The sequence below is a fragment of the Microcaecilia unicolor genome, chromosome 3, assembly GCF_901765095.1.
Source record: "Microcaecilia unicolor chromosome 3, aMicUni1.1, whole genome shotgun sequence".
Taxonomy (NCBI): domain Eukaryota; kingdom Metazoa; phylum Chordata; class Amphibia; order Gymnophiona; family Siphonopidae; genus Microcaecilia; species Microcaecilia unicolor.
The window spans coordinates 345,734,740-345,753,841 of NC_044033.1; the positions used below are offsets into that span (position 1 = coordinate 345,734,740).

The 19,102-nt window shown below is 42.4% G+C and overlaps 1 protein-coding gene across 1 annotated transcript in view; it reads left to right on the top strand.

The window, feature by feature from the left end:
- SYNE1 (spectrin repeat containing nuclear envelope protein 1) overlaps window positions 1-19,102 on the top strand; it is a 982,166-nt gene that overhangs the window by 862,487 nt on the left and 100,577 nt on the right. Inside the window, 3 exon segments of the mRNA XM_030198470.1 lie at window positions 8,290-8,452; window positions 12,157-12,344; window positions 13,418-13,568. Of these exon segments, the coding sequence (XP_030054330.1) occupies window positions 8,290-8,452; window positions 12,157-12,344; window positions 13,418-13,568 (502 nt within the window).

Here is a 19,102-nt window from a genome sequence, read left to right on the forward strand (position 1 = left end):
GCTGCTAAGCCTACAGTGGCAAGATGGGTCAAGGAAGCCATTGCAGCGGCTTATGTGGCCGCGGGGAAGGTGCCGCCTATCCAGCTGAAGGCTCACTCCACTAGAGCTCAGGCGGCCTCGATGGCAGAGGCCGGGTCCGTCTCCTTGGAAGAGATTTGCAAGGCGGCAACTTGGGCATCGGCCCATACCTTCTCCAGGCATTACCGCTTGTCTGTGGCTGCTCGGGCGGAGGCCCGGTTTGGAGCTTCAGTGTTGCGGTCAGGGATTTCTATGTCCCGCCCTGGGTGAGTACTGCTTCGGTACATCCCACCAGTCTATGGATTGATCAGCATGATGATATGGAAGGTAAAATTATGTATCATACCTGATAATTTTCTTTCCATTAATCATAGCTGATCAATCCATAGCCCCTCCCAGATATCTGTACTGTTTATATTCTGGTTGCATTTCAGGTTCAAGTTTAGTCTTCAGTTCCTGTTCAGGAGGACTTCGTGTTCAAATTTTTTCAATTGGATTCTTCAAGAGTTGAGACGAGTTTGTGTTAGTGAGCTGCTGCATTCCTCTCCCCTCCGTTTTACGGGGCTGGATTGAGACATAAATTCTGCCGGCGCTCCCTCCCGCTTCGTGCGGCTGTAGGGCAGCTTTGTACCCCTCCCGCTTCGGCGGTGTTAGGGTCAGTCAGCTCCTCCCGCGGTTGCGGTTGCAGGATAAGCCAGATCCCCCCGCATCGGCGGGGTGGTGTCCCTCCCCCGCTCCGCGGGGATGAGCTGGACGGATTCCCCTCCCCCACTTGTGTGGGGATGAGCTGGGTTAATTCCCCCCCCCGTTTCGGCGGTGGTGAGCTGGGCAGAGTGTCCCTTTGTGGGTGTAATTCTCTAAGTGCTGAGTCCTGCGGATGGAGCTTTGATATCGACATACTGAGGAGTTTCCGGCAGCACATGACCACATATAGGGAGGCAAAAGCTTTGCTCTCTATCTCCACCTGCTGGTAGATGGACACAACCCACCAGTCTATGGATTGATCAGCTATGATTAATGGAAAGAAAATTATCAGGTATGATACATAATTTTACCTTCGAAGCCCAGACCAGATGCATAGCATGTATTTACAAAGGTGGAAATAAAAGCAAACCAAAGCCAGCATAGTTAAAAGGTAAAGCGAATGAGGCTATTAGAGCCAAAAGAACATCCTCCAAAGAATGGAAAAAGAACCCAAATGAAGAAAATAAGAAGCAACATAAGCCCTGCAAGTTAGATACAAAGCATTGATAAAGAAGGCTAAAAAAGAATATAAAGAGAAACTTGCAGCAGAGGCAAAAACTCACAGTAACAATTTTTTCAGGTACATCAGAAGCAGAAAGCCTGAGAGGGAAATCCGTAGGACAGTTAGATCATGAAAGTGCAGAAGGGACATTCAGAGAGAACAAGAGAAAGAGAGATTTGCATATAGTGGAGGCAGTGTGCAAATCAAGTTCATACATATTCAATGTGGATATCCTTTAATGGAACAGATTCGGCATGCATTCAGCCAAGGGAATGCTTTCCTCACCAATCTGCTTCATTTCTTTGAAGACATAAATAACATGTTGATAAAGGTGGGCTGGTTGATGTAGTTTATCTAGACTTTCAGAAAGCTTTTGACAAAGTTCCTTATGAGAAACTCCTGAGAAAACTAGAGTTATGAGATAGAAGACAATGTTTTGTTGTGGATTAGTAATTGGTTATTAGACAGAAAACAGAGGGTTGGGTTAAATGGCCAGTTTTCTCAATGGAGGAAGATGAATAGTGGAGGGCTAAAGGGATCTGTACTGGGACTGGTGCTATTTATAAATGATTTGAAAACTGGGATGACAAGTGAGGTGATTAAATTTGCAGATGACAAAAAACCATTCAAAGTTGTTAAAACACATGCAGACTGAGAAAAATTGCAGGAAGACTTTAGGAAAGTGGCATACTGGGCATCCCACTGGCAGATGAAATTTAATGTGGTCAAATACAAAGTGATGCACATTGGGATGAATAATCTGAATCGTAGTTACCTGATGCTAGTACCCACTTTGGGGCTCAGCCCCCAAGAAAAAGATCTAGGTGTATTGTAGACAATACGCTGAAATCTTCTGCCCAGTGTGCAGTGGAGGCCAACAAAGCAAACAGGATTCTAGGAATTATTTAGGAAAGAAATCCTATATAATAATTCTCACCTCCAACAGGATGTACCTGGGACCGTGCCTGCCGGAAGTGGTCTGCTAGGCAGGTGTGCACTGACCTCAGTGTCATCAGTGACAGACAATTTGGCAAAGCAAAACAATCTGAGTGCTGGCCATTAGGACACAGGGTTGATAGGAGAGTTTTAAAAGACTGAAGGAACCAAAAGTGTTAAAGGGGGGAAGGGGGGAGTTCTGAACCACTGAAAGACATGAACATTTAGGAAAGGAAAACAATCTGAATGCTGGCCATTAGGACACAGGGTAGATAGGAGAGTTTTAAAAGACTGAAGGAATCCAAAGTGTTAAACTGGAGAAGGGGGGGGGGAATTGTGAATGACTGAAAGACATGCAAATTTGGGACAGGAAAACAATCTCACTGCTGGCCATTAGCACACAGGGTACATAGGAGAGTTTTAAAAGACTGAAGGAACCAAAAGTGTTCGGGGGGGGGGGGGGGGGGGCAAGTTCTGAATGAATGAAAGAAATGAAAATTTACGACAGGAACACAATCTGAATGCCGGGCATTTGTACACAGGGTAGATAGGACACTTTTTTAAAAAAATTAAGGACGTGAAAGTATTACATCTTGGGGGAGGGGTGAGGAGGAAAGCGGTGGGATATCCGGATACTGGGCGTTAGGGCCACGGGGGTACATAGACTTTTGAAAGCCTTAAGGAACCCAAAGTGTGGGAAGGAGGAGGAAAAGGAGGGGAGGGAACGGAGTGAGGGGCATTAGGAACAGGGGAGGGGGCCCTGTCACACACTCTCATTCTCACACACACACACTGTCACACAGTCTCACTCTGTCACACACCCGCACATTCACTCTGGCTCTCTCTCTCAAACATACACACTCCCAGGAAAACCTTGCTAGCACCCGTTTCATTCGTTCCAGAAACGGGCCTTTTTTACTAGTGGTAAATAAAACCAAGAATTCTATTATGCCTCTATATCTCACATTGAGAATTGCATTCAATTCTGGTCGCTATATCTCAAAAAAGATATAGTGGAATTAGAAAGAAGAGCCACCATATTGATAAAGGAGATGGAAATGCCTCTCATATGAAGAAAGGCTAGAGATGTTAGAGCTCTTCAGCTTGGAAAAGAGACGGCTGAGGGGAAATATGATTGAGGTCTACAAAATCTTGAGTGGTGTAGAACAAGTACAAGTGAATTGATTTTTTTATTCTTTCAAAAAGTACAAAAAATAGGGGACACTCAATGAAGTTACAGAGAAATACTTTTAAAACAAGTAGATGGAAATATTTTTTTTCACTCAATGAATAGTTAAGCTCTGGAACTCATTGCCAGTGAGTGAGGTAATATTGACTAGCGTATCTGGGTTTTAAAAAGATTTGAACAATTTCCTGATGGAAAACTCTATATTTTGCTATTGAGATAGACATGGGGAAGCCACTGCTTACTTGAGATTGGTAGCATGGGATTTTGCTACTATTTGTGTTTCTGCCAGGTATTTGTGACCTGGATTGGCTACTGTTGGAAACAGGATACTGGGCTAGATGAACCATTGGTCTGACCCAGTATGGCTATTCTTATGTCAGCCAGACTTCCATTCACAACATGTGTATCACGGTATAAAGAACCATGGCCAACTTAGTTGTCTGGTTTAACAAAGATTGAGCTTTTACATTCTTCACTTCAGCATATCTGAATAATCACTTTATATTTTTTGGCTTGAATAATGCAGACTTAAGGGAGTTAATTTAATTTCTAATCTGTCATTTATTTTCCTGCCTGTGATAAATGTAACTAACTAGCTGACATACTTCTTTTCTGTTCAATGCCAAATATTTTGGATGTGTCTGAGAGAGAAATCATAAGACGTATTTTATCAGAATTTCTGTTCTGGCCTCAGAGCCTGGGAATCTAACTTCCTCCAAGCCAATGGATCAAGTTGTCGTCTTGGCAGTACAGGCTGTGAGAGAGCCATTAGATAGCTTCTTTGGAACTCTTGAATGGAGCTGGCTTGGCTTAGAGGTTTGAGCCATGCACTGTGAACCAGAGAAACCAGGATTCAGATCCTACATCTCCCACTGATTTTTCTTGTGACCTTAGGCAAGTCACCTTAGCTTCTGTTACCTCGCATGCAAACTTAGGACAGATTTTAAATAGCCGACCGAATTTCAGTTTCAGTTGTGGCTTCAGCGCTGAAACTGACCTGAAATCCACATTCAGCCTTGTTTCGGTTTCGGGCAAAAATGCCAGTACATTTTTGGCTGAACCAGAAACTTTTTTTTCTGACCTAAGGGTCTCCTCCTCCCTTCTCCCTGAACTTAAGGAGCTCCCCCCCCCACCCCCCCGGGCCCAGCCATAGACCATCACACCTGCTCCTGGGCCTACTTTTCTGTTCTGGTGGTCTAGTGGTGCACTGGGGTAGGAACAATCCCTAGTCGCTCCTGCCCAGCACTTGTCTCTAGTCAAAATAGCTGCCTTGACTTCATGCAGCAGTAACATACATAGTAGATGATGTTAGTTAAAGACCTGTACAATCCATAAAGTCTGCCCGACAAGGTAAAACTTATTACATATGGTATAATGTGATACATCATATGTAAAACCCCTTTCAATTTTTAGGACATAGAACGTAGAAGTCTGCCCCTGAAAAAGCTGCACTCCAGCCCATCCAAATCTGTTCAGCCTAGATCAGTGCACAGACCATAGAAGTCTGCCCAGCACTGTCTTTCCTACTTTATCTCTACTATGTTTCTTTGGATTCATTCCTTCTAAACAGGATTACTTTGTATTTGTCCCATGCATTTTTGAATTCCATAACGGTTTGCATCTCTACTACCTCCCGCGGGAGGTCATTCCAGGTGTATACCACCCCCTCTGTAAAAAAATATTTCCTGGCATAATTCCTGAGTCGGCCTCCTTTGAAACTCAATTCATGTCCTCCAGTTCTTCCGCCTTCCCATCTCTGAAAAATGTTTATTTGCAGATTAATACCTTTCAAATATTTGAACACAGTGGTGTGCTCGTAAATTCTTAACCACAGGTTCTCCCCCCCCCCCCGCCAAAAAAGCGATATATATATATGTACGTAACTTTATTATGCATTTTATTGGTACAAAGGTACAGTGTAGCAACCAATTTACAAATAATAATATGTACAGTATTTACTGTAAAATTCCATATGCAACCCCAAGAACCCTTCCCCTGCCATATTCCCCTCCCTTTCATAAGTCCACCTGACTGTTGCCACTCAACAAAATAACACAACAGATGTACATATCAGTAGGACTCAAAGCAGTACAAAGCAAGTAAAGTCACAAACAACACAGTTTATACCAAATTGTTTAACCACCCTTAGGTTTTGCCTTTGGGTTTAACAATCAATACCATATGCATGTAAGGTCTAGATAAATGAATTTAAACCAATCTATGTTCAACGCATATGCCCTAAATATGTAATACTTGGTAGCAATAATGAAAGAGTGATGAAATATTCACATAGCAGGCAGCCAACAGATTTAATTTCCATTGAAAATAATTAATTTTGTATGGACATAAATGTCATTCAGCTCCAACTGTTCTACTGCTGTTTTCCCTTAGCCATCATTATTCCTGGGACTCATCTATATAGAAACAAAGATTAACCCCCCCCCCCCCCCCCCCCCCCCAGGCAAAAAAAACATACCTTGTACAACCAAACAGATTTGAAGAAGAAATAAATATATACCACAGAACTGGAAAATATTGGCACATTTAGTCTGGCTCTGGACTTCTGCATGAAGGTAGCTCTGCCCTTATTATACAATCTCTCTCTTTTAAATAGTAGTAATAAATAATATTGCATTTCTATAATTATATACCTGTGCATTCCCACAAAACAAAAGGAGCAAGTTCCCACAAACCATCTTTCTCTTTTGATCTAGCTAGGCACAGGAAAAAAAAAGATGTTAAATTCTCCCACGTTTCAATCTAATTCATGTTTAATGTGGGATATAAATGCCGTAAATAAATAAATAGATGGAAACTCTGAATGTTGAGCACCTGATTCTCATAACATGATGTCTGTTTTAGTGACCCCTTTACCAGGAGAAAAAAGAAATCTCTGCATGAATATAACAATGCTAGAGTGTCCCTATAACCTGCCCCTCCAAATGACATTTATAACTTGTGAAAATGTATTCCATTATTATACTACCTCTGTGTACATTTGTATGCTGCACAGGCCGGGATATTTGAAAATATAGGTGAGATTAAATAAAAATGCTACCAACAATAAAGAACAACTATGTGGATGCAGCAGGTGATAGGTTTGCTTGCTTTGTTTTGAGTTTACAGCGAAGACAGCTGCGCGGGAAAGGGGAAACAGAGATTAACCTAATTAGCTACAACTTTTAGACTTCATGCTGTCTCTTGTTCTCAATCAAACCTCCTTGCCTAGAGCTAACACAGCATTATCATCTCTGTCACCCTGCCTATCCAGCATACCTCTCTCAGCTTCCCACATCAGATGATTCATTCTCCTCACTGGCCATCCTTCAAACCTCACTACTCTTTCAGCAGCTCTAGCAGTAACGTGCTGCCTCTCCGACCAGGGCCTGAATCCACTGCATGCAAATCTCTCATGAATATTCATGGTATATTCCCCTCTGAGTTTCTTTATTTCACTCTGATTACAAATTATATAACTGCTTCCTCAACGTAACCACTCTTATTTTTAAACTGCAAAATTCTTTTATTCAATGCTTTTAATTAAGCTTACAATACTGACCCATACAACAATTATCACAAACCATAAATTGGACGCCAAACCATACTGCCCAAAACTAAAGTGTATGAATCCATCAACGGGAAGATACATTTTTAATATTATCCCATTCCTCCCCTGCCCTTTCTTCCAACCCCCCACCCCTGACCCAACATCAGAATAACATCATATATTTTTTATAATGATTAGAAAAACACTGAAATTAATGTTGGATAATTGTTGTGTCTGACAGCAATGAAAGAGTTAAGGTCATGATAGCTAGGGTGAAAAGCTCTGTAGTGGCCCCCTTCCCTTGGTGACCTAAGCTTGTGCTTTTTTTTGCTTAATGGTTAAACCAGGGCTAGTCTACTATATTGCCAGGAGTGGAGCAGGTAGCAGATAGGCCTGCAACCTCCTCACAGCTGTTTTCTTTGCATAGGGACTGAGAAGGAAAGTTCCTTGAGGTCCTCATGGGAGGTCAGAAATAAAACATTAATGGGGGGATTGGAAGGGGATCCTGTATATGCCCCAGGTTAACTGTCCTATTCACTTTTGGCTTGTGAATGCAGGGAAATATTCTTAAATTTAGAGTACTCATTAAAATGTTCATACTCAGTTTAACATGATTCTTTCGACATGTGGTCTGTATAAAATTAGTTTAGTAAGCCTGATATTCCATACACAATTACCATGCTGGTTTTATCACAAGTTGTATAAAACCATAAATGGCCAAATATATTTGCAATTGCTATTCAGAATGTTCCAACTTTTGCTATGGATTGATACAACATAATAGTCTCCTTAAAGTAAACTGAAATACCGTTATTTTCTCCCACGAACGTACTGGACTGTTAAATAACTTCCAGACAAATTTAATGAATGAGAGGCTGATTTTGTTTCAGTTTTTATAATAAGTTAGTGTTACTTATGGCTGACATGCTGTGGGTTTACAAACATAGCAGATGATAACTTTGCTTATGAACATTCTCCTATTTTTAAGTTGTGCTGTTTAACGTGGGCATAGATTGGCAAACTTGGCTAATTTTTTTAGTTTTGGTGTCTTACTTTAGTTTGACTGGTCATCTACTGGCATTTGTGAATACTTTGTTAGACTCAAGGTAGACTGTGAGGGTAGGCTTTCTAAGCAAACTCTATTTACAGGTAAATAAAATGGCAAAATCTTGTATTCCCCAAGATGATTGACCATTGTAGCCTCTTTAATATGTAAATCATCTCGGTTTACTGCCTACATACAAGGCTAGGAAAGTTAAGATAGAACTTTAGCTTTTTGCTTGCTTCTACTGCCTTATAAGTGACCCCAGAATGTGTACTGTATTCATTTTTTTTTCACTGTTGCTCCAACAGAGTGAAGAAATTGAAAGAGACTCTCATTGCTGTGCAACAGCTGGATAAGAACATGAGCAGCCTGAGATCATGGCTGGCCCACATCGAGTCCGAGCTGTCCAAGCCCATTGTGTATGAAACCAGCAATTCCGAGGAGATACAAAGGAAACTAAATGAGCAGCAGGTAAACCAAACACATAAGGTAGAGGAGTAAAATCCTGAAACAGTTAATAACAGTGGCACCACAGCGTGGGAGGCCCAAGTACAACAACATACTTGGGCTATCAGGCTCCAGCGTTGGACCCACAGGATGCAACACGCTGATCCTCCCAGTCAGAGGTAAGGTACCGTAACCACAACCTAAACATTGGATGTGAGAGAGATTAGAACTAGAGAAGGGGAAGTTTTGGCAGTAAGAGCAGTTTATACAGGGTGTAGTAAACGGGGAACAGAGGAAAGAAGTGGCAAATATATCGCATGCAAAGTATGTGAATGCTTTCTTAACCCCAGCATGAAACCAGCACTGGTAAGACTCCTGATGCTTCAGTAATTTTGTACAAGATATGATGTTCTTCAGAATTAAAATGCTGCTTGCTTGAATGTTCTATTATTCAGTCCTTAACACAGGCTTAATAACAGCAGAAGCTATAATAAAACATATGGACAAGAAATATATGTGGTAAAACAAATCTTATTGGAAGTAGAAATGGGCCCGGTTAATAAAACAGATCCACAAATTGGCACTGCACAGTTAAGACAAACAGTAGGTTTCAAAGACACCAAGGGGCTCATTTTCAAAGCACTTAGCCTTCCAAAGTTCCATATGGATTTATTTCAGCCACGGCGGCCAACAATTAGAAAAATCTGTCTGCCGAGGCTGAATATCTACAGGGTTATTTCTCAGAGGTGCAGAATTCCACTGAGTACTGTAATAATTCTCGATTTTGTGGATTTTACTGTATCCACAGAATTCTTGCTGTATGTGACTCTTGCCAAAAATGGCAGTGGTTTTAGAATGTCAGTGCTACTGGCAGCTCGTAGTGCCTCCTAGAAACTGCAGATTTCTTATTTAAAATCCATCAAAATCGGAAGTTCTAACCATGTGGCAAAAACTGCTCTTGCCTATGTACATCCCCTTCCCAGTCCTACTCTCTCATTATCCCCAGCGAGTCATCCAAATAAACTGCCTAATTCCAAACCAGTGAGCCAGCCTGTCCATTCAAGCAGCCATTCATCCAAGAAGACATCCAGTTATCTGCCTCTCCCACTCAAACAAAAAAAGCTGACTGTTAATCAGTCCCATCTTGCTGTACACCTGTAGTCTTCCTGTGTCATCCTATAACAGCCAATACATTTGGTATCATGTGGCTCTGAGCTTGTCAGTCATGCTGTGACTGTTTTTTGACACTGAGCGCTCAGTCTTCACTAAGAGCCTCATGATGCCAGAACTTATCTGCTATCCCAAAGTGATGCAGGGTGACTGCAGCAGTAAAGCAAGGTAGGCTTGCCTAGCTGATGACCACCTCCAGAGCATTTGCTCCTTTTCATCCAGGCAGCTGCCTAAATTCTGCAAGGGGATTGGTGAGTTCTGCACACAATTCCCCCCAGGAATCGCAGATGTAGGAAAAGTGCAGTGTGCTTGTTGGATTGTTGCAGATACTCATTGGGAAGAGTGCAGTTGGTATAAAAGTGTTGGCTTAGTTCAGTGTAGGACATTTCCATAAGATGGGTCAGGACTGACTTACTAGCTGGCTGTGTAGCAGTGCTGGGTGTTACCACATTAGAGGACATGTGTTTGATTCCTGAGCTTGGTTTCTGCTCTCTGAATCAACTGGGGCAGGGACGAGGGAACAGAATATGCTGCTGTTCTTAATAAATAGTCAGTCTTAGGGTACGCTGGATTCTGCAGGGGGCAATGGCTTGGTTGCACTTGAATTGGCTAGAAAATAGGAAGAAACTGTAAGAGGCTTAGTGAATGTACCATTACTTGATGAAAGAGTGTGGTGGTCAAGTGTGAGTAAAATTAGAGCTGAGGGTGTGAAATTAAAAGCAGTACGAATCCTGTATTCTGTATTTGAACGTAACATTTAATCTGAACACCTTGCATTTGATTTTCTCGTTTTACTTATTTTGAGCATAGCCTCTATAGCTCCATGTTTTCAAGACCAGGCTGAGCCAAACTTGAATCTGTGTACTTGTAGACCTACTTTTCTTCGGAAGTAAAGAACTGCCAGTCCCTTGGTGTAATGGCTCAGCCTGATTCTTGGAGCTGTTTGATATCCCTTCCATTAAGCCTTACCTGCATTAGACCCAGTCGCTTTCCCCATCTCTACTCAGACTGGGTTTACCGTTCAAGAAGCAGTAAATCCCAACTCAGCAAACTTGGAAGTGTCTCTCTGAAACACCGTGGCTCTGTTCTCTATGGTTCTGAGCAACTAAGGCCCCCCCCCCCCCCCGCCCTCCGATTCTCTGGACATAGGAGAAATCTGTATGAATCAGGTAGAAGTGAATTACGCATTAAGTGTAGTTCAGGATGGAAATGGAAGGTGGTGTCCCTCAAATGTTGCAAGTGCTAATGCTGAATTGGCTTCCTTCCACCTCCCAGTTGCTAGTATGGCTTCCTTGCCCTTTGTCTACCAATCATGCACCAGGGAAGCAGGCAAACTACATCTATGGTTACCAGTACACATCCACTGATAGTATATCTTCAGCATTTGACTCAATACAGCTGTTTTTTACTGAGAGGCTTTTATGAATAATGGGATTTAATTAAAAAAAAGTTTAGACCAGTTACTCTTCAAGGAAGAAACATTTTCCAGCAAAAAAAGTCATTCTATGGGGTTAATCTGGGCAAGTAGTTGAAATTGCTTTACTGAAAAGAAATCAACATTTTGTTTTTCCTTTTACGTAAACCCAACTCCCCAATCAAGAATTAAAACTATAATTTTTACAACACTAATTGTATCTGACATCCTGGAATGACAAAGCCATAACAGGACTCTGTAAGCCACATTGAGCCTGCAAATAGGTGGGAAAATGTGGGTTACAAATGCAATAAATAAATAAATAAATAAAATAGATAAATAGTTTGGGGCACCATAAAGGATCATGGATTTGATATACTGTCTTTCTGTGGGTACAACCAAAGCAGTTTACATATTTATGTTATATGCAGGTACCTTTTCCTTTCCCTAGTGGGTTCACAATCTAAGAGCCATGTTTACTAAGCCACACTAATGCTAGAAACGCCCATAGGACTATATGGGTGTCTCTAGCATTTAGCGCACGCTAAAAACACTACTAGCGCACCTTAGTAAACAGGGCCCTAAATTTGTACCTGGGGCAATGGAGGGTTAAGTGACACAAGTAACTGCAGTGGGAAATGAACCCAGTTCCCCAGGATCAAAGCCCAATGCACTAACCATTAGGCTACTCTTCCACCATAAAGCACACCCTTAAATATCCTGTATGTACTGTACCATATTTACTAAACTGAATGATTTAATAAGTCATGCATTGCAACTGCAAATGCCACTAAAACTGCTTGCTTATAGTTACTGTTGCTGTCTGAATTTAATCTGTTAGGGTTTTGTTGTACTGTTTTGTAGGGAAGGATGGAGAGAGCAGACTTAGAAGACTGCAGAGTCAGAATGTATAACTGGGACAAGCTTAAGTCATTCCAGCCTGGAGGCTACATACTGTATATTTAGTCACGATTGAGAGTAAATTACTGCTTTAAAGTTATTTATTTATGTATTCATTATTTAAACTGCTTTTTTCACTGTATCAGGCAGAATTTTGTTGTATTTGAGATTACCAACTCTCAAAAAAATAAATGACTTTTTTCAACTTGTGTGTATCAGTTCTGAGTGATATCTCCCTTTGCAGGAGCTGCAGAGGGATATAGAGAAGCATAGCACCGGCGTGGCATCCGTGCTTAACCTGTGTGAGGTGCTGCTTCATGACTGTGATGCCTGTGCCACAGAAAGTGAGTGCGACTCCATCCAGCAGGCTACTCGCAGCTTAGACAGAAGGTGGCGAAACATCTGTGCAATGTCTATGGAGAGGAGACTCAAGTATGTATCCATGCATGAACAGGCAATCCAGATAATACACAGTGAAATCAGAAAGTTCCTTTTCTCCTCTTGTTCTTTTTGACATTGATGTCCTACCTTGGTATCCTCTATATCCTCTTGTGTTTGGGATAGGATTTACCACCATGACCCCTGATCCTGGTTCAGTCTACCTTTAATATTAAGGAAACACAAAAATGCATCTTATTCTGATCTGGAAAGAAGACTACTTTGTTTACACTAGGCTTATATAAGTTGAAAGGCTTCAAACAAGCTAGATTTTTAGGATATCCCAAATGAATATGTATGAGAGAGATTTGCATACCCACTGCATCCATTATATGCAAATCTCTGTCATGCACATTCGTAAGGCATATTTTCAAAATCCTGGTCTGTTTGTGGCCCTCAAGAGCAAAACTTGAACAAGAGAGAACAGGGAGCAATTAAAGGAAGCAAGGGCAAGAGAGATTGGGTGATTTCCTCAAGGTCTAGTAGTAAGTAAGACATTTAAACCTCGGGCAACATGGTTCACAACATTTTGCTCTAATCACTAAAAGGTGGAAGAAAATATTTTTTTATATAGCTGCTATATTGGAAACAAAATGACAATTATAAATGTATTAACAACAGTAGACATTTGAAAAGAAAAAAACAATCATCAGTTCATTCACAGTTCATTGTCCTGTACTTTGTATGCCACAGCACTATGGTTTCTATTAGGGGGGCTTTAGATTCTGTGTTTGTAAATGTTGAGCTGCATGGAGCTAGCCAGCTGGATGTAATTTATAAACAGGTATTCATGCAGCTATGGCTTTAAAATGATAGTATTGCATGTCCATAATGTTTCTGTTTTATAAGTTCCAAGGAAGAGCCAAGCAGAGAAGCAACTGGTTTATTCCGGCACAGACGCTTGTATATTGATTGCCCTTTGCTGTCATGCTCTGGCTGGTTGCCGGATATTGTTTGGGACAGCTGTTGCTTGATATATTACGTCAACGTTCTAGACGCTTGTGAGTAAGGAATGTGTAATTCTAGTACCCTAAAACACATTCGGCCTCTTCCTTTTCTTTCTCTAGAATTGAGGAAACGTGGAGGCTCTGGCAAAGGTTTTTGGACGATTATGCCCGTTTTGAAGACTGGCTGAAAAGTTCAGAAAGAACAGCTGCTTTCCCCTGCTCTTCTGGTGTGCTCTACACAGTTGCTAAGGAAGAGCTGAAAAAATTTGAGGTGAAATATAATATACTGGGATTAGGTTACAGCAGCTGACTCTTGATTGTGGGCCTGTAAAGAAGTAAACAATGTGCATTTCTTGCATGAATCAGTAACTGGGAATGTCATAACACTTAAAGGAAAAGGCACAACACATAGGGACCTATGCATCTTAGCAAGCAGAGTAAGGCCCCTTTGTATATGCTAAAAGGATTGAGCTGTGCAAGAAACCATACAATTTGTTATAGAGGGCCTGAAAAGGCATTAGCTTGAGTATTCAAAATATGTCTGTCTGTGCAATCAAGTGAAAAAAAATGGCTTAAGTCAATGAAGGGTTATGGAACATGTAAAATAGTGGTATGCTTGCCCTCCACTTTATTTAGCAAGAACATGCAGTGCGGATGCTATTTAAAACGTGCTAAAACCTGATGTTCACGTGAGCATGTTAACTTATCAACGGCAAACTAAATAGCATAATCACATTAAACTAAGCATGCTTTTGTGAGGACTCAGCTAACTGAAAAAGGAAGACCATGGACAAGAGATGACACTGTACAACTTTATAACCTTTTGGGTCTGAATACACTTGAACATGTTTCTCTTTGTGAAAACAAATTGCAGCTGACACATACTTTCTAGAACAAATAATTACACATACGTGTTCATATTAATATCACAAATAGGTCTCCGTAGACAGAGCTGTGACACATCACAGAGGTTCTTCAAACATTGCTTCACACTTGACAGTAGCCAAGGCGCAGAGGTTTCATATTGGGGTGGAAACAGATGGGCTTCGTGATGATAGTGTTAATTCTCAGGATCATTTCTATCATTGCTGTGTTTAGAGTGGCTAATGAGCATTGCAGGTATTCAGAGCATTTATCCTGATCAGCAAAGTTTGTGGAGGGTCTGGCTCCACTCTCTGCTAGTCACGAAACGAAACAGGAGGCCGTCTCCTATTTCTTCTCCTCACAAGAAATAGAGAGAGAGAGGTTAAAAAAAAAAAAAGGAGTAACACTGGCAAGCCCATGAACAATCCAAAAATAAATCAGCCTTTCTTTACAAATGTATTTTTAAGTATTAGGCTACCAGTGGACATTGTTATTGTCACCAAAGATCACTGTAGATGTTCAGGGGCTTTAAGCTGGAGCGGTCTGAGCTTCAAAATCTCACTGGAGCTCTCCAGTTATTTTGGTTTAAGTGATCCCATGTATTCAAAATTTAAACCAGTAGCAGATTGTGTTGTGAAACCATTTTTAGTGCCTTTGCTACAGAGTGGTCATATGTGGATGAATGGTCAGATATCGGTGTCCTGAATGAGAGAGGCCATATTTTTCCGTGGTTTACCCATCGCTTTCTGTTCTCAACCACGATCTAGGATACAGCTCTTTGAAAATCCTCACTAACACAGAAGGAAAACTTTGGTCTCATCTACTAATTTTCTTTGAGTTCTCCAGACCAGTCCAGAAGCTTAAATCAGTTCATCAATCACTTGCCGTAGTGCCCAACCTTACTGTAACTAAATTTTATTAAACACTGGAGACATGTCTTCAAAAAGTAAGAAAGCAAGAAAAACAGCAACTACTTAACTTAAAGGTGCTTTCCACTAGCACCTTTAAAATGTAACCACTGTTTTTCTTTCTTTTTTTTCTTACATTTTGAAAACATGTTTGTAGTGTTTAATAAAATTTAGTTACAGTAAGGTTGGGTACAACAGCAAGTGATTTGTAATATATTTATAAATGATTTAGAGATGGGAGTAACTAGCGAGGTAATTAAATTTGCTGATGACACAAAGTTATTCAAAGTCGTTAACTCGCGACAGGATTGTGAAAAATTACAGAAGGACCTTACGAGACTGAGAGACTGGGCGGCTAGATGGCAGATGACGTTTAATGTGAGCAAGTGCAAGGTGATGCATGTGGGAAAAAAGAACCCGAATTATAGCTACGTCATGCAAGGTTCCACGTTAGGAGTTACGGACCAAGACAGGGATCTGGGTGTCGTCGTCGATAATACACTGAAACCTTCTGCTCAGTGTGCTGCTGCGGCTCGGAAAGCGAATAGAATGTTGGGTATTATTAGGAAAGGTATGGAAAACAGGTGTGAGGATGTTATAATGCCGTTGTATCGCTCCATGGTGCGACCGCACCTTGAGTATTGTGTTCAATTCTGGTCGCCGCATCTCAAGAAAGATATAATGGAACTGGAAAAGGTGCAGCGAAGGGCGACTAAAATGATAGCGGGGATGGGACAACTTCCCTATGAAGAAAGACTAAAGAGGCTAGGGCTTTTCAGCTTGGAGAAGAGACGCTGAGGGGAGACATGATAGAGGTATATAAAATAATGAGTGGAATGGAACAGGTGGATGTGAAGCGTCTGTTCACGCTTTCCAAAAGTACTAGGACTAGGGGGCATGCGATGAAACTACAGTGTAGTAAATTTAAAACAAATCGGAGAAAATGTTTCTTCACCCAACGTGTAATTAAGCTCTGGAATTCGTTGCCGGAGAACGTGGTGAAGGCAGTTAGCTTGGCAGAGTTTAAAAAGGGGTTAGACGGTTTCCTAAAGGACAAGTCCATAAACCACTACTAAATGGACTTGGGAAAAATCCACAATTCCAGGAATAGCATGTATAGAATGTATGCACATTTGGGAAGCTTGCCAGGTGCCCTTGGCCTGGATTGGCCGCTGTCGTGGATAGGATGCTGGGCTTGATGGACCCTTGGTCTTTTCCCAGTGTGGCATTACTTATGATTTAAGCTTTGATCTGGAATAGGTGTGCGCTATAAGCTTTTTACATAAACATCTGATGCCGTTATGTCCCTTTATTATAGTCACTATACTGACATAATTTTGTTTTTTTTGGAATTTTTTGGAGAGTTCGGATCTGCCCCGTTTCATATTTCTCCCTGTTTCTTATCTACCACTCCAGAGAGAGGGCAAAACCAGCTATAAAATACAATAGGTGGTGGGACTGTGGTCTGGTCTGGAAGTCTCATAGAAAATTTGCAAGTAAGACCAAAATTTTCCTTTCTTTTCCAACAGACTATTCCAGAACCAATGGGATATAACAAGGCACCCCTTAGACTGGGTAGGACCTTGAACCACCTGTTAAGCACTATTGCACTAAAAGCTACATCTTCCTTTGTGAAAACATCTAGTCTGTAGAGCTTAGAGAAAGTATGCAATGTAGTCTACATTGCCACTCTACAAATCTTAGCCAGAGACACTGCATGCAACTCAATTCCATGTATGAAGCTGCCATATCTCTAATGAAATGACCCTTAAGGGGTCTTAGGTAGTACCTCCCCCCCAAAATATAAGCTGACAAAAGTGTCCCTAAGTCAATGCGCCATAGTAGCTTTTGAAGCAGCCTCTGCTTTCCTGGGGCCCCAAAACAACATCAACAAATGGTCTGACTTCAGGAAAGCCTTAGTCAACTCCAAATAATGTATGAGGACCCTAGAAACATCCAGAAGTAGGAGGAAGCAAAACTCCTCATCCCCACAATCTTCCTGCCTTAAGGAAGGCAAATCTACAGATTGATTAGCATGAGACTGAAACCACCTTTGGCAAAAAGGACAGAACAGGATGAATAGCAACACCTGCCTCCATGAAATACAAGACTGGTTCCCAACAGAATAAAGCTTTGAACTCTGAAATCCATTTCACTAAACAAACAGCCACCAAAAAGGTCATTTTCAGCATATGGTTCTTAAGGGATGATTATTTTAAAAGATCAAAAGGGATGATACTCGCAGTATGAAGGAATAAATTGAGGTTCCTAGTTGGACAGGCCATACACACCAGAGGTTTCAAATTGGATGCTCCTTTCAAGAACCAGACTGCATCTGGATGCATTGCTAGGGTTGGTCCCTCCAGGTGTCCTCTGAAACATCTGGACTTTCATGCCCTCCAGCCAAGCCCTTTTTAAGGCCTTCCTGCAAAAGGGACAGAATATGAGAAACTGATGCCCAAAATGGTGGCTGCACAAACAGGTAGTAGGCCTTTTAAGGCGTGAAGCAAAGTCATAATGACCCCTTCTACATATCCATATTGCCTGAGGCGCGATCTCTCAAGGGCAAAGCTGTGTGACAAAGGGACATAGATCTTCCATTAGAACAGGCCTCTGCAACAAGAAGGCCCATATTCTGTGGAGTCACGGGCTGTACCTCGCTTTGAGCCTGAAGATGTCTGCATACTGTGGTCTCCTGGGTCAATCTGGTGTAGCAAAAAATGACCAGCTTAAATGAGATGTTATACTCTGCATTGTCTGACCTAAGAACGGTCAAGGAAGAAACACATAAAGCGTCCTTGACCTGGCAACAGCTAAAGGAGCAGTAAAAGTTTGATGATGGTGTCTTTGGTATGGACCTGACCCTGATGCAGCTCCTGCCTGTAATCAGTTGGGTTGGTCGTGAGCCCTTGGGCCCTGGCCGAGGCCAGCAGGGCGCCGACCCAGGCCAAGGGGAGACCGACCCACCACCGCACACCCCAGCTACACAATACCCCCTAAGCTACCCCTCCCCACAGTCCCTCAGGAAGAAGGGAAATAGGCATACAGGCGGGCCTCGCGGCCGAACCGGAACCCACGCAGACAGAGCCACTCGTGCGAGCCTCACGGCTGAACTGGAACCCAATCACACACAGGGAGGGGTGAAAGAACCCAGAGGGCCCCAAGATGCCAGACACGCGCTGAACACCAGCAATAGGGCAGAGGGGGAAACAAAGGACCAGAGCGGGCCACGCTTACGCAGGGGACTAGCGCAGGACAGGGGAACTAACACAGCAACCCCCCCCCCCCCCAGGGTAGGAGCCCCAGGCAGAAGCCAGAGGAACCAAACACAAAAGGAAGGCAGAAAGCCTTTGCCTCAAACCCACTGTAGACAGAGGCACACAGAACACAAAGGGTTAAGCTTGTAGAGCCAGCAGAGAGAGAGTGCCATAAATCAACAAACAATCAGAGAGAACGGCTTCCCCTCCCGAGAGGGAGTGGGGCCCATCCAAACAAACACACTGGCAGAGGCAGGAATACAATACACACAGTACACAAAGGGTTAAACTCACTGAGCCAGCAGGCCGGGACACTGGGAAGAGAAATCCTTAAAACAAACAAACAAAGGAGAAGCTCTCACTCAGCCCAGAGCCCTGGAGGCTGAGCAATGCCCAGCCCCCACTAAACAACCGAGCAGCTGACCCTGATTACAGAGCTACGTACACACACACACACAGCAGCAGCTAACCCAGAGGGAAGGAAAAGAATACTCTAAATCAACACAGATCCCTGTCAGAACCTAGAGCACGTTCTGAGAGAAACCTATCAGGCTTTCCTGTTACCACCAAATAAGTAACGCAAAAGCAGAGAAACTCTTCAGCTGCAGGCTAAAGTACTATCCCCTGACGTCAGCACAACCCCTGGCAGCCAATCAGAAGAGACGTCCCCCCTCCCCCTCAGCCAAACCGGCAGAATCATAACATCACCCCCCCTTCAAGGGCCCCCCCTACCCCATCCACGAGGTTTAGGTTTGTGAGGGAAAAGGCGATGGAAC